This window comes from Porites lutea, chromosome 8, assembly GCF_958299795.1.
Source record: "Porites lutea chromosome 8, jaPorLute2.1, whole genome shotgun sequence".
Taxonomy (NCBI): Eukaryota; Metazoa; Cnidaria; class Anthozoa; order Scleractinia; family Poritidae; genus Porites; species Porites lutea.
The window spans coordinates 30,785,402-30,813,326 of record NC_133208.1 but is presented as its reverse complement, the minus strand read 5'-3'; the positions used below and the strand labels follow the sequence as shown (position 1 = coordinate 30,813,326).

Genomic DNA, 27,925 nt, shown 5'->3' with positions numbered 1-27,925 from the left:
TCATTCTAGGAATACAACTTATGACACTATTCCTTTGAACAGTTTTATGGAACTGTAGACGTCGTCAACCGGTAATCATATCCTGTACGCAAAGATTATAGACGAGCTGGGTAATGTAAAATTTATTTTTTCTTTATTTTTAATTTTTGTTTTAAATCTTGCTAACGCGCCATTTTTAATAGTAACTAAAGTCAGTATTCTTCGAGGAGCCACTTGATTCGCAGTAATTTTGGCAACAAATTTTCCAATTCTTTTTCCCTTGAAAATTCTTCCTTGATAATGCAGATCTGATGAAGGAAACTTATCTCCTTTCTAAGGACATCATTTGCCATGCTTTTAGATAGTTACAGCCAGGTAGAGGGGGTTTGATATCGTAGCAGTCATTTTCTAGCACTAGAATGAAAATACATTCAGGATGCACTGCATTAAAAATAGATACCTTATTTGACATATGACATAAATTTGATCCAATTGCAAAACGTATCGCAGACAAAGGGGAATCCCCTACAAGTAACGTCCTTTCCAGGAAAAGCGAAGGCTGACAAACTAAAAAAAGTAATTGGCCTGCTGGGAATGACTACTTGGAAATAAGAAATTGGAAGACTGATGCTGTATATTTTTTTACTAACTCTAAGGAAGCAATAACTGGGCAGAACTAAAAATTCACTTTTCATATTGTGAAGGTAAAGAAAACAGTGCTAAATAATTCTTCTATTATTTTATATTACGTCAGTCGTTGTAAATTATATGTTGATGTAGCATTTTTAAATATTCAAAAAAGATCGTTGTTGCAAAGTGGCAGTTTTATTGAGGGTAAAGTGACTCGCCACTGTCATACCTTTATTATATATGTATCTAGAAAACGACTACTGTAGTTACCCAAATATTTAAGGTTGAGTCTTCGATAGATGAATCTTTAAATGAGTATTTGCAAAGTTTTCGTTCTTATGTAATGGTATAGATGTAAAAAAAACCCATGCTCTCATTCCCGCTGCTCGGTTTGTTTCAGCTAGTGATATGCTCGCTTAATTTGAAAGCCAGATTCAGATCATCATAATCAGTGTCCTTGAGTGAAAATAATAATAGTTGTGAGTGCGTGACAGTGGAAAACAACTAAAGGAAGCGAAATCATTCAAGGTTCCGCGTACTCAAAGAAAGCTGAGTCTGTCAGTACGTTGTCCAATTCCTTTTAACGAACAGACATTCCTTTTAACCTGAAGATAGGTAGCTAGAAGTTCTGCTGTTCAACGACAGTTACAGGTCCGAGTTTTAATCTCTTCCGTTTCGGTCAGCTACGCGCCCGATGTTACTACAGCTGAAGTGTGAAACTGTTTTATAAACATATACTATCTCAGTTACAAGATTAAAAATTCTAAGTTTAATTTTTCTTTTTCTTTTTCATTTTCTTTTTATTCTCGGTTAATGCAGTTTTTAAGAAGAAATGGCTTTACTAGGAACACGAGTCGTCCGTGGACCAGACTGGGAATGGCAAAACCAAGATGGAGGAGAAGGACATGTCGGAACCGTTGTTCAGATCGGAAAGGACAAGAAATCGCCGACCACAGCACAACTTGTGTGGGTACAGTGGGACTGTGGAATTAAAGCAAACTATAGGGCGGGATTTGATGGTAAACACGATCTAAGGGTGTTTGATAACGCCATTGGAGGTACGTGTTAAATATTCAGGCTGTCGAATGGCGAAATCTTTCACTACGGTAAAAGCTTAACGTGATAAAACATATTATTCAGGGACTACAACCCATTCGAGAAGAGAATTCTTTACATTCTGACATATAGCCTTCCATTAGTTGGAGTCCATTTCCAAGAACAAGGAAGGAAGGCTTCTTTCCGTTTCCATTTCATTTTCTCTTGCGGTGTGATATAACATTGTTCATGACGGAAGCGAAAATGACGCTGATCACTCGCAGTTGTACCCAGTCTCTCCCTCCCGTTGTGTTTTCGGGAAAAATTTTAAGATAAAAGAAAGGGGCGAAGCCGAGCGACAAGACTTTTCACGTGTTAACACTTTTCCAGATTTCATTGTAAACAAACAGAAGAATTACTAAGCCCCGTTTAGACGCGTTTACCCTGGTCTGGACAAATGTTATGTGAACGGACGAATTTTTTATTTGTACAACCCGTTTACACGTAACCGTGCAAATTCTGTTATAAAATTCAGCAATGTTTGCCGTTCAAAAACTTGTACGGTTCTGAGGATTCCCTTCGTAAACGAAACGCAGATCATTGCAAGTTTTTGTCCGTTCAAAAACGTTCAAAAAAGTTGTGTAAGTCACCTCTAGAAACGAGTCTGGTTTTCAGAATTGGCGTTTGTATTAAGCCAAGAGAGTATTCTCTTGATTCAGTGAATTGCTAATAGCGGAGCTCTCGCGCGCGAAGCGCGCGCAGCGGAGCACCATGGGTAAGACACTTGTAATCTACCCATCCGAGAAAATTTGGTAATCGCGTGAACCGTACACCGACCGACCGCCCGACTGACCGTCCGTCTGCCACACAGGCATACCAATTTAAAATAATTCAATTAACAGGATGGCATCCCAAATCAACTCTAGATTATTTTGGCGAGAATCATATCGCCACCGGCTTCTTGTAAAGCAGAGAAAACTAAAGAGTCAATAAAGACGAAAACGGAAAGCGGAAATTGTTTCTGTATCCGTTATGTCTACAGTATTAAGCTTAGATTAATTGTCGTGTCCACAAATTTGGAATATAGAGCAAGAGAAAGACAGAGAAAAAGAGAAAGTTGGCGGCAGGCCAGCGAAGCTCAAGGAAAAAATGAACGACGAGGATGTACAGCGAGAGATAGAAAACAAAGGAGACATTTTTTGTTGGAAGAACAACATAAAAATTTTGTATCGGCGGTGACAAAATGAGAAAGGCTCGCGGCCACCAATGCAAGGTGAAAATGAGCGGCAGCGAAAAAAAGTGAACGAGAATATCTACGACATTTCCTCCATAAAACGTGTAACTAAAAAGTTTCTGGAAATTTCACGTTGTAGTGGTGCGAAATAAGGGCAAAGAAATGTACAAAAAAAACTGTGCTGCAGGTGCAAAGTTGGTTTTTGCTAATAGACCTATTGTTGTTTTTCACCGTCTCCGGCGTTGCCTTCGTCGCTTAGAATTGCACGATTTTATATTTTGTTTGAACAAACTATAAATATTATCGAGAGCCTCGCTTTAGCAATGGCTAAATCTATATACTAGGCCCAATACTGTGTGAAGTTTTCGTCGGGACGGAGAAAACTACTCCGCGAGTGGGTGCTCAAAAATCGGTGTTCCACTGGCCACTGTACTGTGGACGAACAGAACTTAATGATTTTGGATTTCCTACCATTATAATTATTTGATTGCAACGTCTCCTCTCTGAAACGTATTTGTTTTGATAGTGGTTTTATCTTGGAAAAAAAAAATTCGCCACAATATACTAAACATGAAAATTTAATTTTCAGCGGTTAAAAGGTAAGTTATTGTGTTTGTAACTTTCATTTGCCTAGGTACAAAGCATTTGCAAGTGATGTGCGATGGCTGCCGGAAGGATCCAATAGCTGGAATGCGCTGGCACTGTCTAACATGTCCGAACTATGATCTCTGCACCACTTGCTATATGACAGATAAGCACGACCTTGAACATCGCTTCGAGCGCATCGACAAGAGTCATGGGAAGCGGTAAGCATTCATCCACTAGCTCCAACTCATCAGCCCCAGCTCCGACATTCTCTTCTTCCAACAGACATTCCAACGGGATTAGCAATAAATCCCACATCCTTACTGGTGGTTGGAAAATCATATATATTTTACCCATGCTGAAGCTCTTTTTACGACTAGTCTTAACTCTTTCGTCTCCAAGGAATGTAGTCGTTCGTGGGAAATGTTGTCCCCAACAGAATTGCAGATCCGCACGAGGTTAATGGCCATTTAAGTATGCCGGCCGTTGGCATACTTAACTGGCTATTAACGCTGAGAGACTGGGCCATGAAGTGACTGCGAGACAATACAGTATTCCATTCAAATTGCACGAAAATTGCATTCAAAGTCAAACGCAACTAAAACAAATTTTAAAAGTAAAAATTTAGAGAAAAATTGCATATTTTTTTTCCTTCGTTCCGAACAACTAGCAGTAACATCATATCTCATCAGGCGCCTTAGGTAACAACGATTCTGGCAGTGTATGAATAAATTAACGAACTAATAAATTAACGTTTGTTGTTTTTGGTTGGTTTATACTGCTTGTAAATAATGTGACAGGGTGATCGTTGGAACACGACAAGGATCAGATAAACAGGAAGCACGTGGGATGTTTAAGGGAGCTAAAGTAGTCAGGGGAGCCGATTGGGAGTGGAAGAATCAAGATGGAGGTGCCAGGTTGGAGGGCGAAGTCACTGATGTCGCCAGCTGGGACGATGACGAGTCTGCGAAAAATGCTGTGCGAGTTAAATGGAAGGAAGGGCAAAGAAGCAATATTTACAGACTTGGAAAAGATGGAAAAGTACTTCTAATATTCTTCCTGCTTAATTTAATGGTTTTTGACTGCAGGGCGAGGATTTTGTGAATAATCTAATGATTGACAAATTTTTGGTTGAAGGTCGATCTTAAGTGTACCATGGCTGTTAGTGGTGGAAGCTATTACAAAGATCATCTACCAGTGCTGAAAGTAGAGTTGAAAAAGTCACAAAGTGGGCTTACAACTGGCGACAAAGTCATCATACAGGTGTCTGAAGAGAAACTTCAGCAGTTATGTGACGGTCACGGTGGTTGGAATGCGGATATGAAAATGGTTCGTAACTCATATCTGACCCTTCTCGTTCAACATTTTAGCGGGTTGTGATATATAATAAACCCAAGAATTAAGACGGAATACATCAGGGGATTGAGTAATTGCAATTTTCAGTGGACAAAAACCTTGTACCAGAATAATTTAACAATTTTCGGAAGGCTAGGGTCGTATACGACCCGTATGGTTACATTCCTCCCTGATCTCATTTAGCTTTCATTTTAAGTTAATAAGCAACAAGGTCAGAAAAGATACATCCTTCCAGCGATGCCTCGTTTTGGATATTTTGACCGATCCTGACAGAGTTACACTCACGAAATAAAGTAACATTTAGGGGAAAAATCCACTGCCGCTTACATACTACTCTTTGAAAATTAAATTTGTCCCTTTCCTAAAAAGTTAGCTAGCCACAATTCCATGCAAAACAAAGACGATAAAGTGGGCAACAAAACCATCAATAAAGAAAGAAAAGAAGGGGAAAAAAAGCGAGAGAGAAAGATCGAAATAGATTCGCAAAAAGAAAGAAGAAAAAAGTCCAAATTTTGGCTTTTGCGCATGCGTGAAAAACAATAAAGCTTTTTTTCAGGTTGGTCGGAAAATATGCCTTTTTTTCTCGCAAAACTCGTTTTTAGCCATTTTTGTATGCTAATTAGCCGAAAACCAGTCAAAAGAAGAGGAATTGATGAAAAATAAGGTTTTTTCACCACTCGCAGGCCGGGGCTATAGATATAATTAGTTATCTGTAATAACACCAAAGACTATTTCAGTCACATGGGAGCCCGAGAAATAACAAATTTCTCAAGAATTTTGAAATCACGCCAGGTAAAATTGTGAAAATTTCATGTGTAAGTTGTCATTTTGTGATTTTTTTTTAAATTATTTCCTCGGGCCCCCATTAAAATTTTCTTCGGTGTTTTTAGAGATAACTAAATGACATCTATAGCCCTTGAAAAATGTAGCAAATAATGCTGTAGTCTTTGAATTATTCCGGTACAAGGTTTTTGTCCAATGAAAATTAATATTACTCAATTTCCTAATGGATTCCGTCGTAAATTTGTTGTCAACTGTTTCCCTTCTTTCTTCCTTCATTGTTTGTTGTCTGTCTCTCTTGTTTTTGCTTTTGTTTGCTTGCTTGTTTGTTTTACATCAGAAAAAACATTATGATGATATTATACAGTCTAACCTCTCCTTACGGACACCTCTCTATAACGAACAGTTCGTTTGATCCGAGAAATGCCAAAAATCATACATCCCTACCTCTATAATACGGACACCTCTGTAGAGCGGACGCTTGGTTCTATCCCTTTGATGTCCGTATTAAAGAGATTTGACTGTAATTTTTCTGTGCACATAGTTGGTTAATACTGTTGTAACAATGTCGTGTCGATGTAATTGTCTTTGAGTAAGGCATACAGTTGTGGTCCTAAAGAGTCCTAAATGAGATTCAGAAGTGCAACACGTAATTTGGTAATGGATTAATGGTAATTTAATCTCAGCGTTGACGATTAAGCATTTAGACAATAAAGCACGGTAATCTTATTAACATGCTTAACCCATGTATTATCGGTACCTCTTCAAATTATAAAAGGGACCAACAAGAGCCGCCCCATGTAAGGAAATCCGGATTCCGGAATCAGGGAAATTATTCCCTCTGGAATCCGGGATACGGAATGCGGAAACTTTGCTTGTGGAATCCGGAAAACGGCTCAGGAGATTCGGAATCCAACTATCGATTGGAATCCAGAATCCAAGTTGTACTGACAAAGACTAGAATCCAGTACCCGGAATCCGGAATCCATAGCTTGGAACTCCAGAATCCAAGACGGTATTGGATTTCCTTACATGGGGAGATAATTAAGAGCTTCTTCATTAAATTAAGCGCAGTGGTACTTTAACTTTTAGAAAGTATATAATAATTAATCATCATATACATCCACTTATCGAGTCAGCCGCCATAAACGTGTTCTTAGCTCACTTCACTGAATTCTCTCACAGTTTATTAGGAAAATCGGTGTCATTCAAGATTTCACTTCGAATGGTGACGTTCTGGTAGAATATCCTGAAAAAGTGTGGCGATTTAATCCTGCAGCATTATCAAAGGTAAAAAAGAAAAGAAAGTACAGTGTATTGAGCCCGTAATTACAATAGGATATTGCGAAGACATGTTGTCTTCACAAAATAGTTCCTGCCTCGATTAAAGTTCGTAAATTTTCACACTTTTCACTTACAACACTTTCTTTAACAGATCCAGGAGTTCAAACGTGGAGATGAAGTCATAATCAAATCTGAAAAGAACTTGGTTAAAGATCTCCAGGAGGGACACGGAGGCTGGAACGAAGCAATGATTTCAGTAAGTGTCAGCTATGTTACTTAATCAGCTTTGATGTCATTATCTTTTGGAAATATAATAATTCTGCCCGAATCATGAAATATACAAAGTTTATGCCAGTGTAAGATGCTTAAAACACTGGCAGCCATGTAAAACGATGTGATCAAAAACTCGCGTTTTTAGAATTACGTCACATGTCCTTTCGATAAAGATTCACTCTGAGGGAAAAATGGAATTATCGCGGGCGAAAGGAGGAGCCCGCAGTCCTTATCTCCATGTAGTTATTACGCATGCCTCGCATGTATGTAGCCAGCATTCGTTTAAACTTCCACTAAGAATGAATGGAATGCAAAAAACGTAATTGGATCATGAGCGTTTCGACCTTCTACCATAAGTGAAACATACACAAAGCACAGCGTTGGACAAAAGCGTTTGGACCTCCGATCGTTGTCACCCGCACTCCCTAACCTTTGGTCATTACTAGTTGGGTTAAAAATATTCAAGAGAGCTGAAGATACAGGTCAACGATGATCTTCAAATGGCTTAAGCTGGTAGTCCAGAGTAGACCACACCGGTATAGCATAAGTGATTGCGGTCATTAAATTTGGTACTCATCAGTTTTACATCATTCACTTTTGAACTTCGAGCATCATTAAAAACAAAGAAGCTGAAGAGTGGAGGAGGCCCGTACAAACAATTTGAAAGGCTTCCACACTTAAAGCCTCCTTGTAGCAGGCATGATTGTTATATCCGGGGTACACAATTTGATTCGTAGAGCCATTCGGCCGTCAAAAAACTACAACACCCGCTTCGAATCCTGCCAGCTATTCAGGCTGCAATCTCGGACAAAACTGTTTTGAAAATTGCATAATTGGAAAGCCTTTTTCTAAACATCGTAGCTATACTGATTTTTCCCTCTCCCCCTGCCCCTGGAAACAATGTTGTTGTGTGTTCAAAAGAAAGCCTGATTCGTCGGCGTTTGTAGGAAGCAAAATTGAACTTGGGGAAGGGGCATTCTTTCAGCAAAGCAGTTGTTTTGGAAATAGTTTTGTTTCCTATAGGACACTGTACATGATAGGAAAAACGTTCTCAAGTAGTTTTGCTAGGGATTTCAGAACGCTTGGTGCTGCTGATTATTGACTGCCATTAGTTAATAAGTAATTCGATTACACAACGATACCTAAAGAGTTCTTCTGCTGCTTTAGATTCTTGGTCGTACAGGTAAGGTCCTGGAGGTTGATGGCACGGGTGACCTGGTTGTTTCAGTGGAAGGTGATAAGTGGATGCTGAATCCTGCCGCAGTCACGTGTGTTACAGACCCAGAACCCGGTGAAAGGTCGTCTAGCGAAGATGGAAGCAGTGAAGATCCATTAGGTATAATGATGGATAATTTCGATGTTGTTACGTTATTATTGCGAACTTGCATTGCTCCGACTTGTACGCCCTAGTAACGAATTCTAGCATTGAGGCTATTCTTAAGGAAAGTGACGATCGTTGACATACAAACAGGTTATAGACACATGTAGTGGCCACTACCATAGGTTTTTAGAAGTCAGATGAGAAAGTTAACACCAAATAAATTACGCAGATCAAATGTTCCCAACTGCCCCATCCAGTATATTTCCACCCAGGATCTATAGATCACCTGTTAAATTTCCCTGCATTTAAGTGATATTATTCATAACACTCTTACAATATGAACTACTTTTTTCAATTTTTCAGGTTTATTTCGCCTTTTTAGGGATTTTCTTGGTATGCATCACGCTTTTGAGCAAATGGCGGAACACAGGGCCCTCAACCTTGTTAGCGCTTGCAAGTCCAACCAACTTTCCAAAGTCAAAGAAATTCTTGACGCCAATCCAGAAATGGTACTGTAACATTAATTAGCCAGTTTGGGGTTTGGGCAAGAGACTGGGCCAGTGTCATGTCGAACTGCCTTATGGGACTGTTTGTGGGAACGAATCTCGACCCAGTTTTCCGTGCAACATAGTGATAGCCAATCAGAAGAGTTCCATGTTGCAATTCGACAGAACAACATTGCCGATACAAGGCATCAATGGACGCACCTTCACTAATTAAACTGACAGAGTGGTAGCTTGATTTATTAACTAAAAAAGAGTTATTGGACAGAGAGGGAAACAACCAGTCTAGTCTAGGATCTGTGAATCTCACGAAAGTTTCCGGGGAAATCCACATAAATTTATTCAGTGTTGCCAAGAGAGAATAATGGGACATCATGCTCTCTTGAGGTGTTGCCATTACAATATTCTACACTGCTTTCTTTGGGGCAGTCGCGCGAGGTCTTGATGACGTATCTAATAATCGATTAACCCTCGGACCCAGAGGCAAAGTCATACCCCCAAAGTGGTTCAAGGAGGATCCCCCACCCCACCCTTGAGTTTTCGATATGTTGGAGTATTTTGAAACGATCGATTTTGCCTTCAGTGGAAAGCCTTTCATCTTCTCTACAACATAAGGTATATTTTGTGGGGGTGGTGGTGCTGCTGGAGGTCGTGACGTCACCGAACATGGTCGCCCTCTTGGCCGTTATCTTGGATGTTATTAAGAATTAGAAATCAATAAAACAGTGAGAATTGATAATTTTTTGCGCTTATCATGTAAAATGACACTTAAATAATTACATTGACTTTGCATCACTTTATCCACGAAATTTGTTTTTATTCCGGATAGATGTTGGAAAAACGTACATTTTCACTCAAAAATGGCTTGACCACCTGCTACTTATGATGTCATATCTCGTAACCATAATAACTAACCATCCGTAAACTTGTCTCAAAATGCGTGCGAGGAATGAACGAACAGCTACAGAAAACTTCAGCTGCTGATGTTTTATCGTCTAGGAAAACAAAGCAGAAAAACCTTAGGGGGGTCCCCTCTTATACGTCCGAGGGTTAATATGTACGGACGTCCTAGGAATCAGAATTCCGTTTAATTACAACCTCTAACAATAACTTTTATTAGTGAAATTCACATATCCCGGCCAACGCCTTAAGTTTCTCTCTCCGTCTCATTATTCTCTCTTGTTGGCTACTGGTTGAAGGAAGTCTGAAATTTAGCTAATAATTATGGTCAAAAATCATCCTTACAACTACAATTACCGACTCCCAATAGCGTAAACTAGTGTTCGGCATTCTAACTTCTCATACTTAGAACACAAATATTTGTTGCTGTTTTATTTTCGTTACTGGAGTATAAGAATGCCTTTTTTTTCCTCCTCAGATTGACGAGGTACAAGGTGCACATTCAGGGCTTCATATAGCATGTCATGAAGGTCACTGTGACATCATCAGAGAGTTAATCGACAGGGGAGCTAGTCGAGAAATCCTGGTAAAGACAAAGATATGTAGAGCTTAGAAATAGACGGGTATTGGCAAATATGATTCATTCGTGTAATTTTACATATGTAAATGCAAATGATTTTCTCAGTTATGTTATTATTATTTTTTTTTTTTCATACAATTTATCTAAAGAAAAAAGCACTGGATTACGCTCAAACCATTAATATTCCATATCACTTCAAGCTTCTAAGTCAAACTAGCCTCACATTTTAATAAAAACTGCGAGGATTTTATTAAGGGATTTTTCATGGACGCAAAAATCGACGTAAAGACGTTAACCATAATAATATATATATCAAAAGAAACCAGAGATCTTTTTCATTAGATTTCTCTTGTTTCAATAATATAATATTATTTTCTTTTTTTTTTCTTTCAAATACACAGGATTCACAGGGATACACCGCTTTTCATCACGCAACATATGGGTAAATTTACTTCGTAGATTTTCCATAAACCATTACATGTTTTATTACCGTCTCCATCGAGCAATTTTTGCGTCCGATAAGCTCAAGAATCACACTAGCAAAGGAAGAAGAAGAGAATAAAAAAGAGCGAGGAACGAGGATGAAGAAAGGGGAAGAAGAGAGAAAAGCAATAATTAGTTTTTATATTGGCTACTTTGGAGATGTTTTGGCCGAGAAAAAACAAAGAGAAAGAGGACCATTTGGCGATACCATTTTCAAAATTCCGGCCAGTTATGCAATCATTTACCGTTCTTCTTTTCATAAAAAAATATCTCTTATGAATGAGTGGTAATTTTTTGAAGAAAAGCAAATAACATATGGTATTTCAACTTTAGGGATAAAACTGGAGAAGCATTGAAACTCTTGTTAGAGAAAGGCTTTGATCCGAATGTACAGAACAGTGATAACAAAAGTACCCCACTGCATCTGGCTGTGAAAAACGACAATGATATGGCGGTACGGTTCCTGACACAGAGCCCTGAATGTGATGTTAATCTTCAGGTACTATAACTTCCATATAATATTTTGTATGAGGGCAAAAAAGCTGTCTGTTTTTTGAAAAGCATGTAATATTTATATTTAACCATATACACCATACTACGACGCCACACAAAAGCCTCGAGTGCATTGTCCTAACAATTGCTTTGACGTTTGTGGGCACCAGGATGGCCGAGTGGTTAAGGCGTTGGACTTAAGATCCAATGGACGTGTTGTCCGCGTGGGTTCGATCCCCACTCCTGGTAATTTTGTAAACAATTTTAACAAAATAAAACAGCATGAAAAAAGAACAAATAAGTTTTGTTTTGTTAGTTATTGTTTCTGTTGCAGTTGTTCTGTTTAGTTTTTGTTTGTTTGATTGTTTCTTTGTTTTTTGTTTTTTGTTTCTGTTGTTTTTTACTTGTTTTATTTTATTTTTATTTTCATCTAGACAATTATAGTAAATATCGATATAGGTCTTTCGGTCTTAGGTCAATACTACATTTTCTAAAGAGAGAAAAATGGGATATTGAGGGATTCTTAGGGCTTTGGCCGGGATATGTCACTTCACTTAAGTTATTTTTAGATGTCGTAATTAAACGGAAGTCTGATTCCTCGGACGTCCCCAACTTTTAATCGATTGTTAGATACGTCATCATGTCCACGCGTAACTGCCTCAAAGAAAATAATGCAGAAAATTGTAATGGCGACTGATGAATCGGCCATTTGCACGATGGTGTCATTTTACCACTCCGACCAGAATTCTTTTGGTCTTTCTTTTGATATTTAAATTTGGTAGCCGCAGTGAGGTTTAAATAACAAAAGCCCGACTTGCACAAGAAAGCAAAACCCTGAAGGACCCTAGTCGTAGTAGTAAAGTGACGCAATAAATCATGCAAACGGCCTATTCTCTCTTAAAAACGCTGAATGTGGACCTCTCCGGAAACCAACTTCCGATTAATTCAAGCATTTAATTGGATTTAAAATAGCTTTGGTGAAATTCACATATCCAGAAACCAACTTCACACATCCCAAGGGCTAGACTGGGCGTTTCCCAGTTTTTACTTTACAGGGTACAGTAAATGAATAGACCCAGAATTAAGGGCTTGGTGGGTAGGTGGATGGATAGGTGAAAAGAATAACTGGGATGGATGGAAAATGATGAAGGAGTGCATGAATGGGAATAATGAAGGAGTGCAGAGTACGTGGTAGCAACTGAGATGACGATGACCAGTGCGGTTGAAATATTAAAACTTAGCCCGTCCCAGGCTCGGGACGAGCTTAGAAGCAAAAGGAGTGCGTAAAAAAATCAGTTTGACCAGGGACACGTATGATAAATAAATAAATAAAATAAATAAATAACGATTTGCAGGTAGCACATCCACATGGAGGTTTTTCGTCTACCTGATTCTTGTTCGAATTGGAATTTGGAAATGTTCATTTTTGAGGATATGGGAAAACCGGAGTACCTGGAGAAAAACCTCTAGGAGCAAGGGAGAGAACCAACAACAAACTCAACCCACATATCGCGTCGACGGCGGGAGTTGAACCCGGGCCACATAGGTGGGAGGCGAGTGCTCTCACCACTGCGCCACCCTTGCTTCCCGATTCTTTTAAGGGTGTAGCTATTTAACCTCTACTACTACAATTCTACTTATTTCTATTTTTTTGTTTACTTTAATTTATTTTATTTTAAAGGACGAGGCTGGTGATACTCCTCTATATGACGCCATTGCTAGTGAAAAACACAACATGGTAGACATGCTGTTGAATAACCCGAGGCTTTCAATGACAGTGACTAATAAAAGAGGCTTCAATTATCTCCAGTATGCCGTCTTGAAAGGCAATACAAGGTACGTGATAAAAATATGCCGAAGTAAATACCAGCTTCAAAAATTGTATTTCATCGGATATCGAATTGCTGAAAAGAAGAAACGTATCAAAAGCCGGAAGGCCGGGATGCTGGGTTCATAACGCTAAAGAATATAACAAACACGAGTAGGAGTTTTTTTTTTTCTCACGTACAATCCAAACACTGAGGAAGTATGTATCATAAATGAAGAGGAGCGTTTTATTGGATATCTACGCACTGAGAAGCAAAGTATATCAATCACAGAGGGAATATTTTATATCATATATTCAAACACTGGGAAGTAAAACGAGAAGGAGTGATGCAGCTGATATCCAAATCTGGAGAAGGTCCAAACTTTAGGAAAAACGCCCACAAACAAGTTGCGCGCGTTACTATACTGTCTCTGTAGCAAGCCATAAGGTTTCAATTGTGTCAAGTGCGGTGTAAAGTTTCTTCCAGTAACGGCTAATGCAGGGAAGCAGATTAATGTAGATTTTTAAATACATCCTTTTTGTTACAGAGCTGTGGAAAAGTTACTTGCAAAAGCGGGGGATATTCTGAATGTTGCCAAAAGCGATGGTTTCACAACTCTTCATATTGCTGCAATAAATGATCATCGTGAAATAGCCAAGCTTCTCTTGCTACAGGTAAATGCAGGTTGAAAAGAGGATTGTTCCATCAGCGTAAGAGCGTCCCCGACTAGTTGTATCAGCCGTATGCGCAATTTCCTGGGTCTCCTGTGGCCCAACATTTCAACTCCACTGGCCACAGTATTTCTGATGTCCAGGTGCGTGGTGTGGCATTATGCACTGTTACTAACATTCAGCGAAGGCAACGTGAGATGCAGTTGATTTTTCAAATAGGCACCGTTCAGCCGAAAGGACCGAATATCAATTTCAGTTTCATTTGAATTGGGACGTTATATACATCCTGCGTGCGCAATTACGCGTGCGCGTGCTTCGAACATTTTTATGATGTCTATGATATTGCGTGGTACTGTACAACGGTTTTTTCTCACATCGAAGAAGGGTCATAAACCCGAAACGTTTGTGTTTTTTGAAAACATTTGACACTTTTCGATATTTCTTTTCCGAGTATCACCTTATCAGCTGCTATGCAATTTGTAGCTTGCGTAGGCCAATGCGCATGCGTAAAAGGGAAGGAGAAGGGTACAGGAAGAGGCAAACTGACCTTTCAGCTATAAAAAGAAATGCAGAAGTGCAGGACGCAGGATCGTTTGCCCTAAGGTTGCAATACCCGCATGGATAGATTAGCTTTTAACCTGATTGTACATGCGGCCCAGTGCTGTTTGTTATATTTTGCACTTATGATATTATAAGTAAACTTTCAAAAAAAAAAACTTGGGAGTGAATGTTGCATTTTGCTCTGACATTTTCAGTTTTCTTTATCAGCCAGGATGCCGTGTCGATGCTCCGACTGAGGAAAATCAGACACCGCTTCATTTAGCAGCAAGTGAAGGTTACTCAGTCATGTGCGAAATTCTCCTGGACTATGGCGCATGCGTCAATGCAAAGGACAAAGACAATGATACACCGCTGCATATCACCCTGGCAAAGGAAACAATCTTCAAAGGCAGCATCGGTCAACTGGTGAGTTGATCAGCTCGTAACTGAGCGCGATAGCGGGTTAAGTTTCAAACGGCTCAAGGCCTTTTTTCGTCTCGTCGAAAATACGTAAGTCTGCGCTAACACAGGAAACAGCTTTACTTTTGATAGGTTGAGAAGGGCGCGCCAAATATATAATATAGTCTCAGACAGGCTTTCAGTCAAATAAAATATTATTATCTTTATTTTCACAGTCTGCGCTTCGCTTGCTATTAAGGGGAAGAAACAGTGTAAGTTATGCGGCCGTCTCACGTTGTTTGTTAAGCTATGGTGCCGATGTGCTTCAAGCGAATAAGAATGGAGAAACACCACTGGACAGATGTGATGGAACAGAAGTCGAACAACTTATCCGTGAAATCGCAAACTCGGCAGGGTACCGTTTGTTTTATTTTGTTTCAATTTAGCTTTTATGATAGATTTTACTTTGTTTTCATTCATTCATTCGTCCATTCATTTATTCTTTACTTAATATTTATTAATTTATTTATTTTATTTCGTAGTAAAGTCAAGCTCTTCATAGGTAATGTTACCACAAACAGCGGCGACTGACTGAAATTTTAATTAGTGGCAAGCCATAATTGGGGATCTTCTTTTAAAAGCTCAGTAGAGTTTGCTAAGATCTCCGGTGAATGAATGTACTTTTATCAAAGTAAGATATTGTTGCAAAAGATGGGCGTAATAAAGGCTGCAGATTCCTGAAAAAGTAATTATAATACATAAGTATACTACTTATTAACCTCGTCCTTTCAGTTAATACATCAAGGCCGAGGTAATGATCGAACGGGCGAGGTTTCCAAGTTATTTGTTATATGGCCTTTGTCATTATGGACCTGAGCCTGCGATCAGCCGGTCAGTGGATAACTTTAAAATTCACGTTACCACCTCAATGAGTTGTACGCTTAGGCCCGATGACGCTGGTCAGGGATACCCTTTTTGACAGCTGTCAATTGACCATAAGGATGTTTACTATCAAGTTCAACACAGATTGTATATGCCTCGGACACCCAGCCAGTAATGTCAGGTTATTACAAGAAAACAGCCAATCAGAGCGCGCGTACAATTGTAGCTATATAATAAAATGAATTTAATTTTAATGACATGCTTCTTTAAATCTCATGTGGACATAGCTTCAATTACGTCATTTACTGCAAACATTGTCTAAGCTTCAAAATACAAAAAAAAATCAATGGCATTCCAGCGGCAGTTTTGAACCAAGTACCACTATAATTTCGTATAACTAAACTTAAGAACTTTGTTCATTTTTTGTTTTGAAGGTCATTGCTTGTACTGGAAGAATTTAAAGTAAAAAGAATTATTACCAGGAGTGGGGTTCGAACCCACGGGGACAACACGTCCATTGGATCTTAAGTCCAACGCCTTAACCACTCGGCCATCCTGGTGCTTACGTGGCGAGAGATTACTTATCAACTCTAACTATCTATGTACACGATCAACACTGAGAGGAATTTAAAGTAAAAAAAGATTACCAGGAGTGGGGTTCGAACCCACGCGGACAACACGCCCATTGGATCTTAAGTCCAACGCCTTAACCACTCGGCCATCCTGGTGCTTACGTATCCCACGATCAAGACTGATGAGAAAACGAAGCATTAGATCGAAACTTTGCCAGGTTAAAATTATTATATGCCCTAGTCATTAGGTAATGAATTTTATGCTCTTTCCAGAAATGCACAAGTTAAAAAAGTTCCAAGTTTTGGTGGCACCAAGGTTACAAACCCAGAGCAAAGCGTATCTCAGGTCTCAAGTCACAGTGGCTCAGCGTCCACGGGGATGGGGATGGAGGCTCAAGGACAGGCGCCTTCAGAAAGAGATGACCAGAACGTTTTTCAGGATGAAGAATCCAGTGAGACAGGCCACCAAAGCCCAGGCAGCGCAATTCTACAAGATGATGAAGATGAAGAAGTGAATATGCAAGAAACAGAAGAAGAAGAAGAAAATCTGGAAAAAGAACCTCCAGAAAACAACCTTCTGGGCAATACCATGGAGCAAATTCAGGTAACAAGTACAAAATTATTTATACGTATACAAATGAATCCTTTGATCACAATAAATCCAATTGAAGCCGGTGTGCGACAACATATGATATCAGTCTTCAAGTCTGCAGTCTGCGTTTGTCGCATACCGAACTGAAGCAGGTTTTGCGTGGCCTTGATTTAAAATATGTTTACTCTTAAGATCGTCTGATGGAGAGGTAGACGTAGTTATCTTATCCCATGAAAGGTAATCTAAGACAGTCAAGGATTCTGGATTCCACGCTATGAATTCCAGATACCAGGTACTGGATTCGGGATTCCAATCGTTATCGGGATTCTGAACTCCTTGAGCTGAATTCTGGATTCTAAAGCCAAGCATTCCTGAGTCCACAGGCAAAAATTTGGCAGATTCCGGAATCTGGATTCCCTTACAAGGGGCGAAGTATCACTTATTGAGTCCATTTTATAAGAATGAATATAAGGATCTAGAAGTGTCAGAATTGTTTCTTTTGAAACCAAAGAAAGCATCATATATGTTGTCTGGCCATTAACATAAAGAAAATCTGCGTTCTTTGGTTCAGAGCTCTTAACTGTCTTCTGAAACTTTCTCACCATGAGTTTCCAACGAGTTTTCCAAACGTCAGGGTGCATTTTGTTTTGTTCATTGTTTCTGTAGGAGAATATTGTTCTGGAAGTCACAAATCAAGTGCCACAAGAATCTTTCACCGCGGAATTCTCAAACAGCAGCTCAGATGTAGCCGTTCAAGTGAAGGAGATGAACAATGGAGAATTAGTGAATGATAGCGGTGCGGATCAGGAATTTGGAGAAGGGGAACAAGAGCCTAACCAAACAAACAGGCAGAGAGAATCACAAACAATTGTAGAAAATACTGAAAATGAGGTACAAAAAGGGATAGAAGGCAAAGAAGAGAAACCAAAGTGCTACATCTGTGAGGAGAATGAAGCTGAAGTGGCGTTTAAGCCCTGTGGCCACACTGTTGTATGCACAGGTAACTAGAAAAAAAGTCTCGAAAAACTTCGTGAGTACTAATCGTGAGGATTAGGGCCTCCCAAGCAAGTTAAGCCCTGTCTGGCGGGGTTATAAACTGGATGGGTGATGTTCGTCGTATCAATGTTATTAATTTATTTCCCACATTTGATGATGTCAGTAATGCTGACATTATGTTGTTGTTGATGGCCATCGTCGCCACTGGAATTAATACACGTGCTAAGGGCTGATAACAGTTCCTTCTGCATGTTGTTTTAACATTGGATGACTAAATTGATTTTGTCTACTAGAATGTGCATCTCGCCTAAAGCGATGCTTGGAGTGCCGCGTAGAAATAACAGGGAAAGCAACAAGAGGTATGCATGGTTCAATTCATTATCATTATTTTCTTAGTAGAACCATTCTTGTACCTGTATACTACACGCGGATCACTATACGTTTGTGTGAAACTACCCACCTACCCTTCCCTTAAGCCAACATTTTGCCCTAAGTGAGAAGTAAGTGTTAATGTTCGCTTAAGGGAGGGGTAGATGGGCAGTTTCACAGAAACGATTTATGATCCTTAGCGCAATGATACACTAGCGCTTCGCCCCATGTAAGGTATTCCTGATTCCGGGGTCCCGGAAATTCATGATCCTGGAATTCGAAATCCTTAGTTTTGGAATCTGGAATCCAAGTCAGGGGTTTCAATAGGCACCGACGACCGACAAAACATGTCGACTACTTTGCTCAGAGAAGTCGGCTTTTTTCCAAAAGAAGAAGCAGCCAAGTAGTTTTCATAATGTCCTAAACAAAAAAGGTACAGTCATAAAATCTGAATGAAACGTAATTATGATGTGTTGTCATAAAGGTCCACTTGTCTTACGTTATGCTTTAGTTAACTGAACGCTATATTTCCGTCCGCAATTTCTCTTTTTAGGTTTAAGCAGAATTTTTTCATCTGCAAATGTATGTAATTATTAATAAGTTATCATCATTCGATCATTGCTTGTGGGAGTTGCTTGTGTGGCTGATAAAACTTAAACCAAAGCAATATTTTCCTTAGTGAAAAACGCTCTTTTCATTACCCGAGAACGCTGGAAATCGCATTGTAGGGCTTTGAAATTTCAAAATTTTGTGGAGGAGCACTTTTAACTAAAACCAAGTTATCCTCTCTTGCTAAAACCCATTACTGCTGTGCATCCTATTTTAGCCTAAGAAAACAGCCGACAGCCGACGATGCCACCACTGCTTTTTCCGCGAAATGACGTCAGAAAAAACGAGCGCAGAAATTCCATACTGATGTCGAGTCGCCAACCAGATCTGGGTAGTGCTCCTGATTGGTCGTGAGAAATTTGCTTCAAACTGGTAGTGGCGTCGCGAAATATCGGCTGTTTCTTAGGCTAATCCGGCGCGCCTTTTTAAGAATAACCTTATTTCGATGGATACTCCTGGTTAATAGCGGTATTCTCCTAACGACTAAACTGGTCTCGTCAGCCAGTTCTGGAAAATGGTAAGCGCCCTTTGTCAAGATTGGTTTGAACCTGATCAATTGTAAAATATTCCTCAAGATATTGAAGTCCTCATGACTATGTACTATCTGAGTGAAGGGAAAACTTCTTGACGTATAGACCTCTTTTTCAATGGCGGCCTATTGATATATTATTTTTAAATGTATGATAATTAGCCTTTCCGACCTTGTTTGAAAGTAAGAATCCTTTCGTATTTTGCAAATGCTAACGAGGTCAGAAAGATTAATTATCATAAATATAAAATAATATATTAATTAATGGGCCGCCATTATGAGAGTGGTTTATATTTTAAGTTGACTGTCATCCATTTTCTCCATTACCTGCTTCGGCATCGGCAAGAAGCCACAAGTTATTGAATTATTTTTATTTTTCTTGATAATAGATGGCACACCAATAATCGGAATCAACGACAAATCACTTACAGCAAAATACCAGTTGCTGGAAAGAAAGATGCGGAAATTGGAGGAGGCTTTTGTGTGCTGCATTTGCGTCGAGAGAAAAAAGAATGTTATTTTCCTTTGCGGACACGGGACGTGTCACAGCTGTGCGGAGCAGCTTAAAACTTGCCCTATTTGCCAAAAGCCAATTGAAAAGAAAATATCAACGTACTAACTATACTCAGTTCAAGTATTTATCACCTCACTTTATAAGTTAACCCCATCCAGTAGCCGGATCGGGGGGGAAAAAATAAAATTCGTTCTTTGCCTTCACGAACCTCATTCTCTCTTGGCCAGCATTTATGAAATATTGTAGCTGGTAACTGCATCAAGACCCACGAAAAAACACAAGAATCTAAAAATTCGTTTGGTGCGGCAGTCCTTTGTTTATGATTGACATGCTAGAGGTTGTCATGAGCAAGCTAGTTTTCAAAGACATGTCTGTAAGTATTTTCTTTCTTTTTTTTTTGTAATACAGATGAGAAGTCTTTACGTCACGTTGCCATGGTAGCAAAATTTCTGGACGACAAGGAACCGAAAATTCACTTAAAAAGTGAATTTATACTTTTTCAAACTTCATCGATCGCATTCAATTTCACTAAATATGCCAAATGCTGGCAATCTTTTTTGGGGTTAAATCCGAAAAGACTGTATCTAATTAAGTTAAAAATAAAAAAAAGGAAAATTTTGTATTGTGTTCATCAAGGGGGCGCGTTAAATTAGAAGGTTTCATGTCGAACGTCGCAGTCGTGTAACGACGGCTAAGAAATGTGCAGAAAAGCGTGATGCACGTGCAAAAATGTTTTTTTTGCTGATAGAGCGGTTTTCATTTGAGTGTCGAAAAGTAATTGGTTTTGCACTTTCTACACGATGCGATTGGCTTAAAAGATTCGCGCCACCTTTTCATCCAATCAGAAGTAAAACCAAAGCCAACTGTGACGCGCTCGCATGCATTTTCCCGCGCTTTGCGTCAGCCACATGTAATTACTTCGAGTTTTGATTGGTTCAATGTATTGTCTGTGTCCTATGTGATTGGCCAGAGTAATTACTTTGGTTTTGGTTTTACGACACTCAAACGAAAACCACTCTATAACCTATTCCTTTTTTTGCCATTCTCGTTGCCTTCGCGGTCGTCGTTGCTTAAGCTCCGTATTGTTGTGATCCAGAAATTTTGTTACCATGGTAACGTTACGTCACACTCCTTTTTCACTCAAATGGCTGGTAGTTTTGCTCGGTTTGTTTTCAAAAAACTGCTCGATATACTAAGATTAAAAAAATTAACCTTAGCGACTTAGTCGGAAGCAAACATCTTCTATGTAATGTTTAGTGTTAAGAAACTTCAAAGTGTCATATGTTATTCGATTTTGAGCTTATTCTCACATAAAGTAGTACGTTTAGTTCAGTTTAGCACCGAAAAGGCTTCAAGGTCTCGTTAGCCCTCCACATAAAGATTCAGTTATAACTCTTAATAACCTGCGATTTCTCCATAGCTGAATTAAAGGGTTTATGGAGGAGTTAAGAAGTGTGATTGCCATTGACCAGGGAAACACGACATTAGCGTACAAACCAGACGGTTGTGTAACGCTTAGAATAGCTGTTGGTATAAACAGTAGTGAAAAAATTGCCAAGGTGATTCTCGTGTCCGTCAAAACTTTCTTCTCTCTCATCACTAATCGTTGAACCTCCAGTGAATTGATGTCGTTTATCACAGAATGATTGTAACGGAAGACGATCAAGATGGTTTTGACTTGATATATTGCTAGGGAGCCTAGCAACAGCACTGCAATGGAACCTCTGATTGCCAACTGAGTCCGTTCTGCGAATACGCCTGACTCAATAAGCACAACTATTATGCCCCAGGTAACCCAACAACCACAGGCTAACCAGGTGGTCACTAGGAAAAACAAAAATGACAAAATTGATATAACTCTATAATTTTCTTTGCTTGTGTTTTATTAGTCATATATTATCGACTTATTTAATGTTATTATTTAGAAAAAATTATTCCTGTGCATTAGATATTCCACTTAAAACTAGTGCTCCGGCATTGTAGTAAATTTAACATTTACTTTGTACGTAATTGCATATTTGTTTGTTTGAAGAACTCTCTCCCCGCCGTATATAGGTAAAACTGTCGGTAAAATTATGAATGTCATTTAAAAGCAGGATTGTCAACATGATCTAAACCACAAACTACGTGATGGTACCCCAGAGAACTGTTTTTCTTTTCAAATTTCGTCGTATGCACGTGCTTCCATGTGCCCATTTATGCATAATTAATAAAAGACAAAAGGAAAAGTCCCCGGAGAACATTACGTGGTCTGAATTGGGAAAACAAAACACACAAAGTAAACAGGTGTATTGTCAACTACTTGTTTGTTACGTAGCCTGCGTTACATACGCAATCTAACCCGGGCAAGTAACGTCTGCGCTGCAGTGTCGATATATCCTTGTTCTGGGCACCTAAAAGATTCATCAAATTACCGAAAATGCGTTTCGAATTTTTCTTCAACGTGATTGGCAAATTGACAATGCTTTTTTTAACAGGCCAATCATGGCGTGCACTCAAATCCTGATAAACAGGTGTTTGCCCAGTGCCAAGAACACAGGGATTTCGCCAATGTCTCACATACGTTTTTGCTCCGTCTTTGGTGCAGGGTGGTTGTTACTACGAGGCTAGCTAAGTTGAATTTAAAATATTGATAGGGACTGTCTACCTCTGTGTGTGTGTGTGTATGTATCGTCTCAATTTGTTTTTTTTGTTCACTTTTGTGGACCCCGTCAAAACTTAATTAACCTCACGAATTCGTTATCAATTTCAGTTTACTGCGCGTCTACTGAATATATAGTCAACTAACTCGTGCGCAAGTGGAAAATCTCATAAAAAATAATGATGATTGATAATGATAATAATGATGATTTCGACGACGACGACGATAATAATTATGATGATGATGATGATCATAAAGTGTGGTCACGTGGTTCAAACGTGGTTAGAACCCTGTCGAAGGGAAGTTTGAAAAGGCACTGATTACGATAAATTGACATGAACTGCAAAGGACCGCAAACGAATATGCCGAGGAAAGTAGGATCTCAAAGAAGACCTGATCAGGAAAAGTATACAAAGTAGACATTTTGAATTCTGCAAAGCTGATCGTAATACGTATCTCCGGATAGGAGGGCAAGAGTCCAAGTGACGCGTTGATGTCTCGCAAAGAAAATATAGGATGGCCAAACCAACCAAACCATGAAATGTACAGCATATCGGATCTATAAAATTGACGCACTACCATCCCATATATATTTTCGTTGCGAGACATTAACGCGACACTTGGACTCTTGCCCTCCTGGAGAAACGTGATATGGCGTGATTCTGGGGCTGTTGGGAGTTCCATGTCAGAGCTTAAATCAGAGTGAGTGGGTTATTTTTCAGTAGAGCTTCTCTGTTTGTTACGCAGTCTTGACGAGCTACAATAATTGAGAAACAGCTGTCGACGGCTACAACCCTGCTCTGTTTTGGGATCTTTCGGTGTCGCGTTAATATCTTGCAAAGTTAATTTTCATGCAGTACGATCAGCTCTTTGCAGAATTCAACATGTCTTCTGATTATGATGCTCACCCTTCATTTTTCCTGGCGTTCTGTAACGTACAGGGTGACAAAGAGCATTGCAGCGATCCCGAGCAATGCACACCAAGTGAAGAAAAGAACAACCAACACAAAATATAATCGCTGACTCAGTCACTCTTGCCTTACGATTTAGCGAGCAGGAGGTCACGTGTTCACGGTAAATAGCTAATCGAAGGTCAATGTATAAAGGCTTGGGTACCAAGGCAGCAACCAAGTCAATCGCAGTAAGGCTGAATACCAGAATGTGACATGGCGTCTTAATCAAGTCTTTTTTCTTCATTACAATCGCAATGAGTAGATTAATTAATATGGCAAATGCTACGCTGATGGCGTTTATTGTGCACAAAACGACATCATTGGTTTTGAAAAGAGCTTCAGTCTCCCACAGTATGAAAGAGGACAGCTGCTTACAATGTGCATTGTATTCGGCCATCTTTTAGCTACAGCTTATTTCAGCTCTATCTGTTGTAAAACAAAAATAAAATAAAATAAGAAATAGGCTTTAGGGAAGGTTTGGTTTGAAAATGCTCCGCAAACGCCCAAGTAATGCATGTTTTGACTGGCAGCATTATTTGTATTTATTTGATCCCCTCTACCATATATATGGTACGGAACACAAATTGGAGCGGGATGCCAATTTAATTGTGTCCTTACAGATAACCCACCAAGCCCAGGCTAATAGGAGAGGTTGGCCACACCACCGGGGTCTACGTCCCTTGTTCTTTTCGATCTGTGGTGAGGGTTCTTTTACGTCTCACAAGAACCAGATAAGTGAAAGTGCTCTGAAACGGTTTTTCGTCCTTATCCGATAAGACTAGAAAGTATAACCGTTTACAGATGTCCTAGGCTGCAAAAACAGGTCGTATTTTTGCGTATTCAAGCAGTCAAACAAAAGGTCCGGAGCTAGGCTAAAAACAAAGACCAAGACTGAGGAGAGACGCTACGGGCGTGTGAGGCTCGTGCGCTTTGCACGTGTGAGACTCTTAAGCTATGCTAAACCGAAACCGACGGTTTTGCAGCCTACAGATGTCATTGAAAAGGCAGCACATTCTCCTCAGTTATTTAAGACCCTGAGTGCACCCTCGACCTTCCGCTCAGCAGACCGGGGCTCTCCAAACTGCAGGGTACAGGAGCTAACCAGGCGGCGGAGTAGTGGTCAAGCTGTCTTTAAAATAAACACTTCACTGCGTCGCTGCCATCCAGCCTCTTCATGACGGTCTCAATGGGGCTAACCGTCAGCCGTCAAAAGGCCTAAAATTTAACCGTCAATCGTCAAAAAAGGCTATTTTTTTACCGCCAATCGTCAAAAATGCAGATTAATATTTACCGTAAGAAAGTTTCAAGGTCTTTAAATCTCACTGTGTGTTTACGGAATTCTGTCTGCTGAAGAAACTCTAAACTGGAAAAACCAGACTGAGTCCCCATGTTTTTAAAAACTGACTCTCTCTACACAAAACAAGACCATACAATTTGCTTATAATCCGGGTTTGATAATAAATAAAAACTAGTAAAAATGAAAAAATAAAATGATCGAGAACCCCCCTGACGAATTATAAATTTTTTCATCAAATCCAAAATATTTGATTGGTAGGTGGATTATCCAATCCCACTAGGCTAAGGGAATCTACTCACAGCGCTCTAATAACAAACTTGTCGTTCATTGGATGTCAGTTTTCAGTACACCAGTGGAACCTCGCTTTTCGGACACCCACTTACAATCCCGAAAGGTACTGTAGGTGGTTTTGAGTTCACTCTTCTTCAAAGAAATGTGAAAAAATGGCACAAGAGGCCATGGACTAATGTTTGCGAGTGCTAAAAGAAAGCAACAAAAGTAGGTTCGACAGCTACAGTCTCACTCTCAGGAACAGTGCACTGATCATATCCCATATTACCTTTCGGGATTGTCCCGTGCACATTTTTTCCAACAACCTTTCTCGAAAGAGCTGTATGCAAGACAATTTCGTTTGTCCCGGCGAAAGGCTCACACAGTTTCTCTAAATTAACCCGCTTAATACGGACACTGGTAAATACCGCCAAAACGAGAACATTTTCCATTTGACATGTGTCGACAACCCCGCTTTACTTATAGCCTCCCACGCAGGTAAAATTAAACAACTTTTTCTCGTAAAAGTGTCTGCTTTAGTTTTTCTATCGATAAAACAATATGTCCGTGACGTTTTCTGAAAGTCCTCGAAAAGCGTACATCCCGACAATGTACGGAGACCAGGGTCAGACTGGTATATTGTTGCCTTACTAATGTACTCTATTTTCGGTAATTCGATGCGGTCGAAGAAACATTTTCTTCCGGACCATTTGAAAGTGATTACCATAGTATGAACATCAGTTATATTTTAGAAATGTTTAATTCATTTCCCTTGATAGCGAAGCAAAAGGAAAAATCAATTAAACGACGATTTATGGTACAGTTTGGTTTGTAATGTGTTTGTTTTCAGAACTGATGTTGTGTGTTTGTGCATGTGATCTTGCATGCCCTAGGCATCTAGGCATCGCGACTGGAGTTCGTGCAAGGAAAACCAAAAGTGTATTAAAACAAGAACATGTTTTGTTTTTTTTTTCTTTTCCGCGAGACTAGAGTGTTTGTAAAACAAAAATATAAATAACACCTTCAATCAAATCAAACAGACACAACTACGAACTTTACCGAGGACCAGAAGTTTAGTTCGGTCTGTTGGGCAGGCTAACCGGGGACAAGTTTTGATATAAACGCCTGTCAACTCGTAATATTCGGGAGTTTTAAGATAATGGCACTACGGCGACGGCAGCGAAACGCGTTCTTTGAAACTTTATTGCTTTTATTTTAACTCCCAGTCTTTGTCAAATTTAGTCGAACTCTCCTGGGGTTAGTTTTGAAAGATTCGTATTCAGTTTCAAAATTAGAAAGAGAAATTCTTCGTCGAGGGTTTACGTTCTCCATAACTAGACTTGAGGCAATTTCACGTCGTAGTCGTGCTATGCTGGTAAAGTATAATGTGCCAAAAAAGCGTGATGCGCTTGCAGAGTTGTTGCTTTGTTATTTAAAATAACTATTTTTTTTTTTTAAGTTAACTGGAAGTTGTCGTTGCAGCTGCCGTCGTGATATCTTAAGCTCCCTCTTATATATAATATGCAACTATACTTTGTGTTGCTTACCTTTAAGAGGAATTTTGCCGCCTACAACAAACAACAACACCTTTTTATACAAGTAAATGCATGCGACAAACACTTAAACATGTAGGTGGCACTTTGCCAAACGACTGCGGAAATACTTCTGCGTCTGCGTCTGCCCTGAGGTAAATTGTGATAGAATCGTCAAGACTTACAGTTAAGTAACATATAACACAGAAGATATCGTGAGGATAGCTTATCGTTGCCTAGCTATGAAAAATGCTCCCGTGTAGCCAAAGAGTTTGATTTGTACATCACCTATTTAAAAGACAACTTGAAAACGAAATTCCTTGAACTTTAACAAAGGTAACAATTTAGCTTTTTAATTGTACCAATTAATCATTATGATACGTTGATCGACAAAAATATATGATTACTTTGGCGGTCACGTGATGAATCACGTGGTCAGAGGCTTGAAATTCCTATGTTGCTGAGAGATGCCATACCAATCAGTGACGGCATTTCAAACGACTTTAGATCGTACTCAGTTAGACTTGACAGTTTCAGTAATTTAATGTTAAACTGTTGGGTACAAAAGGTACATAATTATGTACCTCGTTCCCAGGGTTTTTCTCCTTAGAAAAAGGAAAAAAACCCTGGGATCGAGGATGTAAGCCTCTGGTTTCCGCACGGACAGTCTTAGAGCGCCTATGTCCTTGGGGCTGGTGAAAGTCAAAATCGGAGTCGTATTGAAGCGGAGCTACAGCTGCGACGCTATCTTTTTTTTTACGGTGACTGATCTTACGACTCCGTCGCTTACGATTTTAGATCGGGGCCGGAGGTAAGCAAGATGGCATTTACTGAACTACGTAGTCAGACACTGGTTCGCAGAAAGAAATTAAACTTAATAATAATAATCATAATCATAATCATAATCATAATTATACTTTTTTTATATAGCTCCATTCCAAGCGATGCCTAATGGCGCTTTAAAACGAATGTTTAAAATATTACAAGTACAGTAAATAAATCACATTAAATTGAAACGATTAAAAATAACAAAACTAAATGATAAGAAAAAAAGCTTTGAATAGAAACGACTAAAATATAAAGGACTAATTCAATTAAAACGCTTCCTTAAGGCAAGTCTTAAGTTTTTCCTGCAGCCCAATTTCCCCACCCTACCCAAGCAACAGTCAAACTGCCGACTACCCAGGCGGAAGTAATGATCAAATGCCCGCGGTTTGTCTGGGTGGAGGGGAGGGGGAGATTTTGAACTTTCGAATTGATTGGCCAATTCAGTTTCAACTCATCTACTTTGTCAACATGATGTAGGGGACGCTCCT

General features: G+C 39.4%; 1 protein-coding gene and 3 non-coding genes across 4 annotated transcripts; 2 read left to right on the top strand and 2 right to left on the bottom strand.

The window, feature by feature from the left end:
* Positions 1–562: 562 nt before the first annotated feature.
* On the top strand, positions 563–20,497 carry LOC140945940 (uncharacterized). The gene is made up of 20 exons (XM_073395001.1): positions 563–683; positions 1,429–1,667; positions 3,513–3,684; positions 4,264–4,504; positions 4,601–4,792; positions 6,785–6,889; positions 7,035–7,139; positions 8,324–8,492; positions 8,841–8,986; positions 10,359–10,466; positions 10,862–10,902; positions 11,277–11,442; positions 13,117–13,271; positions 13,791–13,917; positions 14,683–14,880; positions 15,090–15,268; positions 16,581–16,911; positions 17,566–17,899; positions 18,189–18,254; positions 19,792–20,497. Exons 2-20 carry the CDS (start codon positions 1,442–1,444, stop codon positions 20,019–20,021), a joined length of 3,291 nt encoding a protein of 1,096 aa, XP_073251102.1. The 5' UTR covers positions 563–683; positions 1,429–1,441; the 3' UTR covers positions 20,022–20,497.
* On the top strand, positions 11,601–11,684 carry Trnal-uaa (transfer RNA leucine (anticodon UAA)). Its single transcript has one exon. It is a non-coding gene; the product is annotated as a tRNA-Leu (tRNA).
* Positions 16,212–16,295, bottom strand: Trnal-uaa (transfer RNA leucine (anticodon UAA)). The gene has a single exon. It is a non-coding gene; the product is annotated as a tRNA-Leu (tRNA).
* On the bottom strand, positions 16,380–16,463 carry Trnal-uaa (transfer RNA leucine (anticodon UAA)). Its single transcript has one exon. It is a non-coding gene; the product is annotated as a tRNA-Leu (tRNA).
* Positions 20,498–27,925: the final 7,428 nt, after the last annotated feature.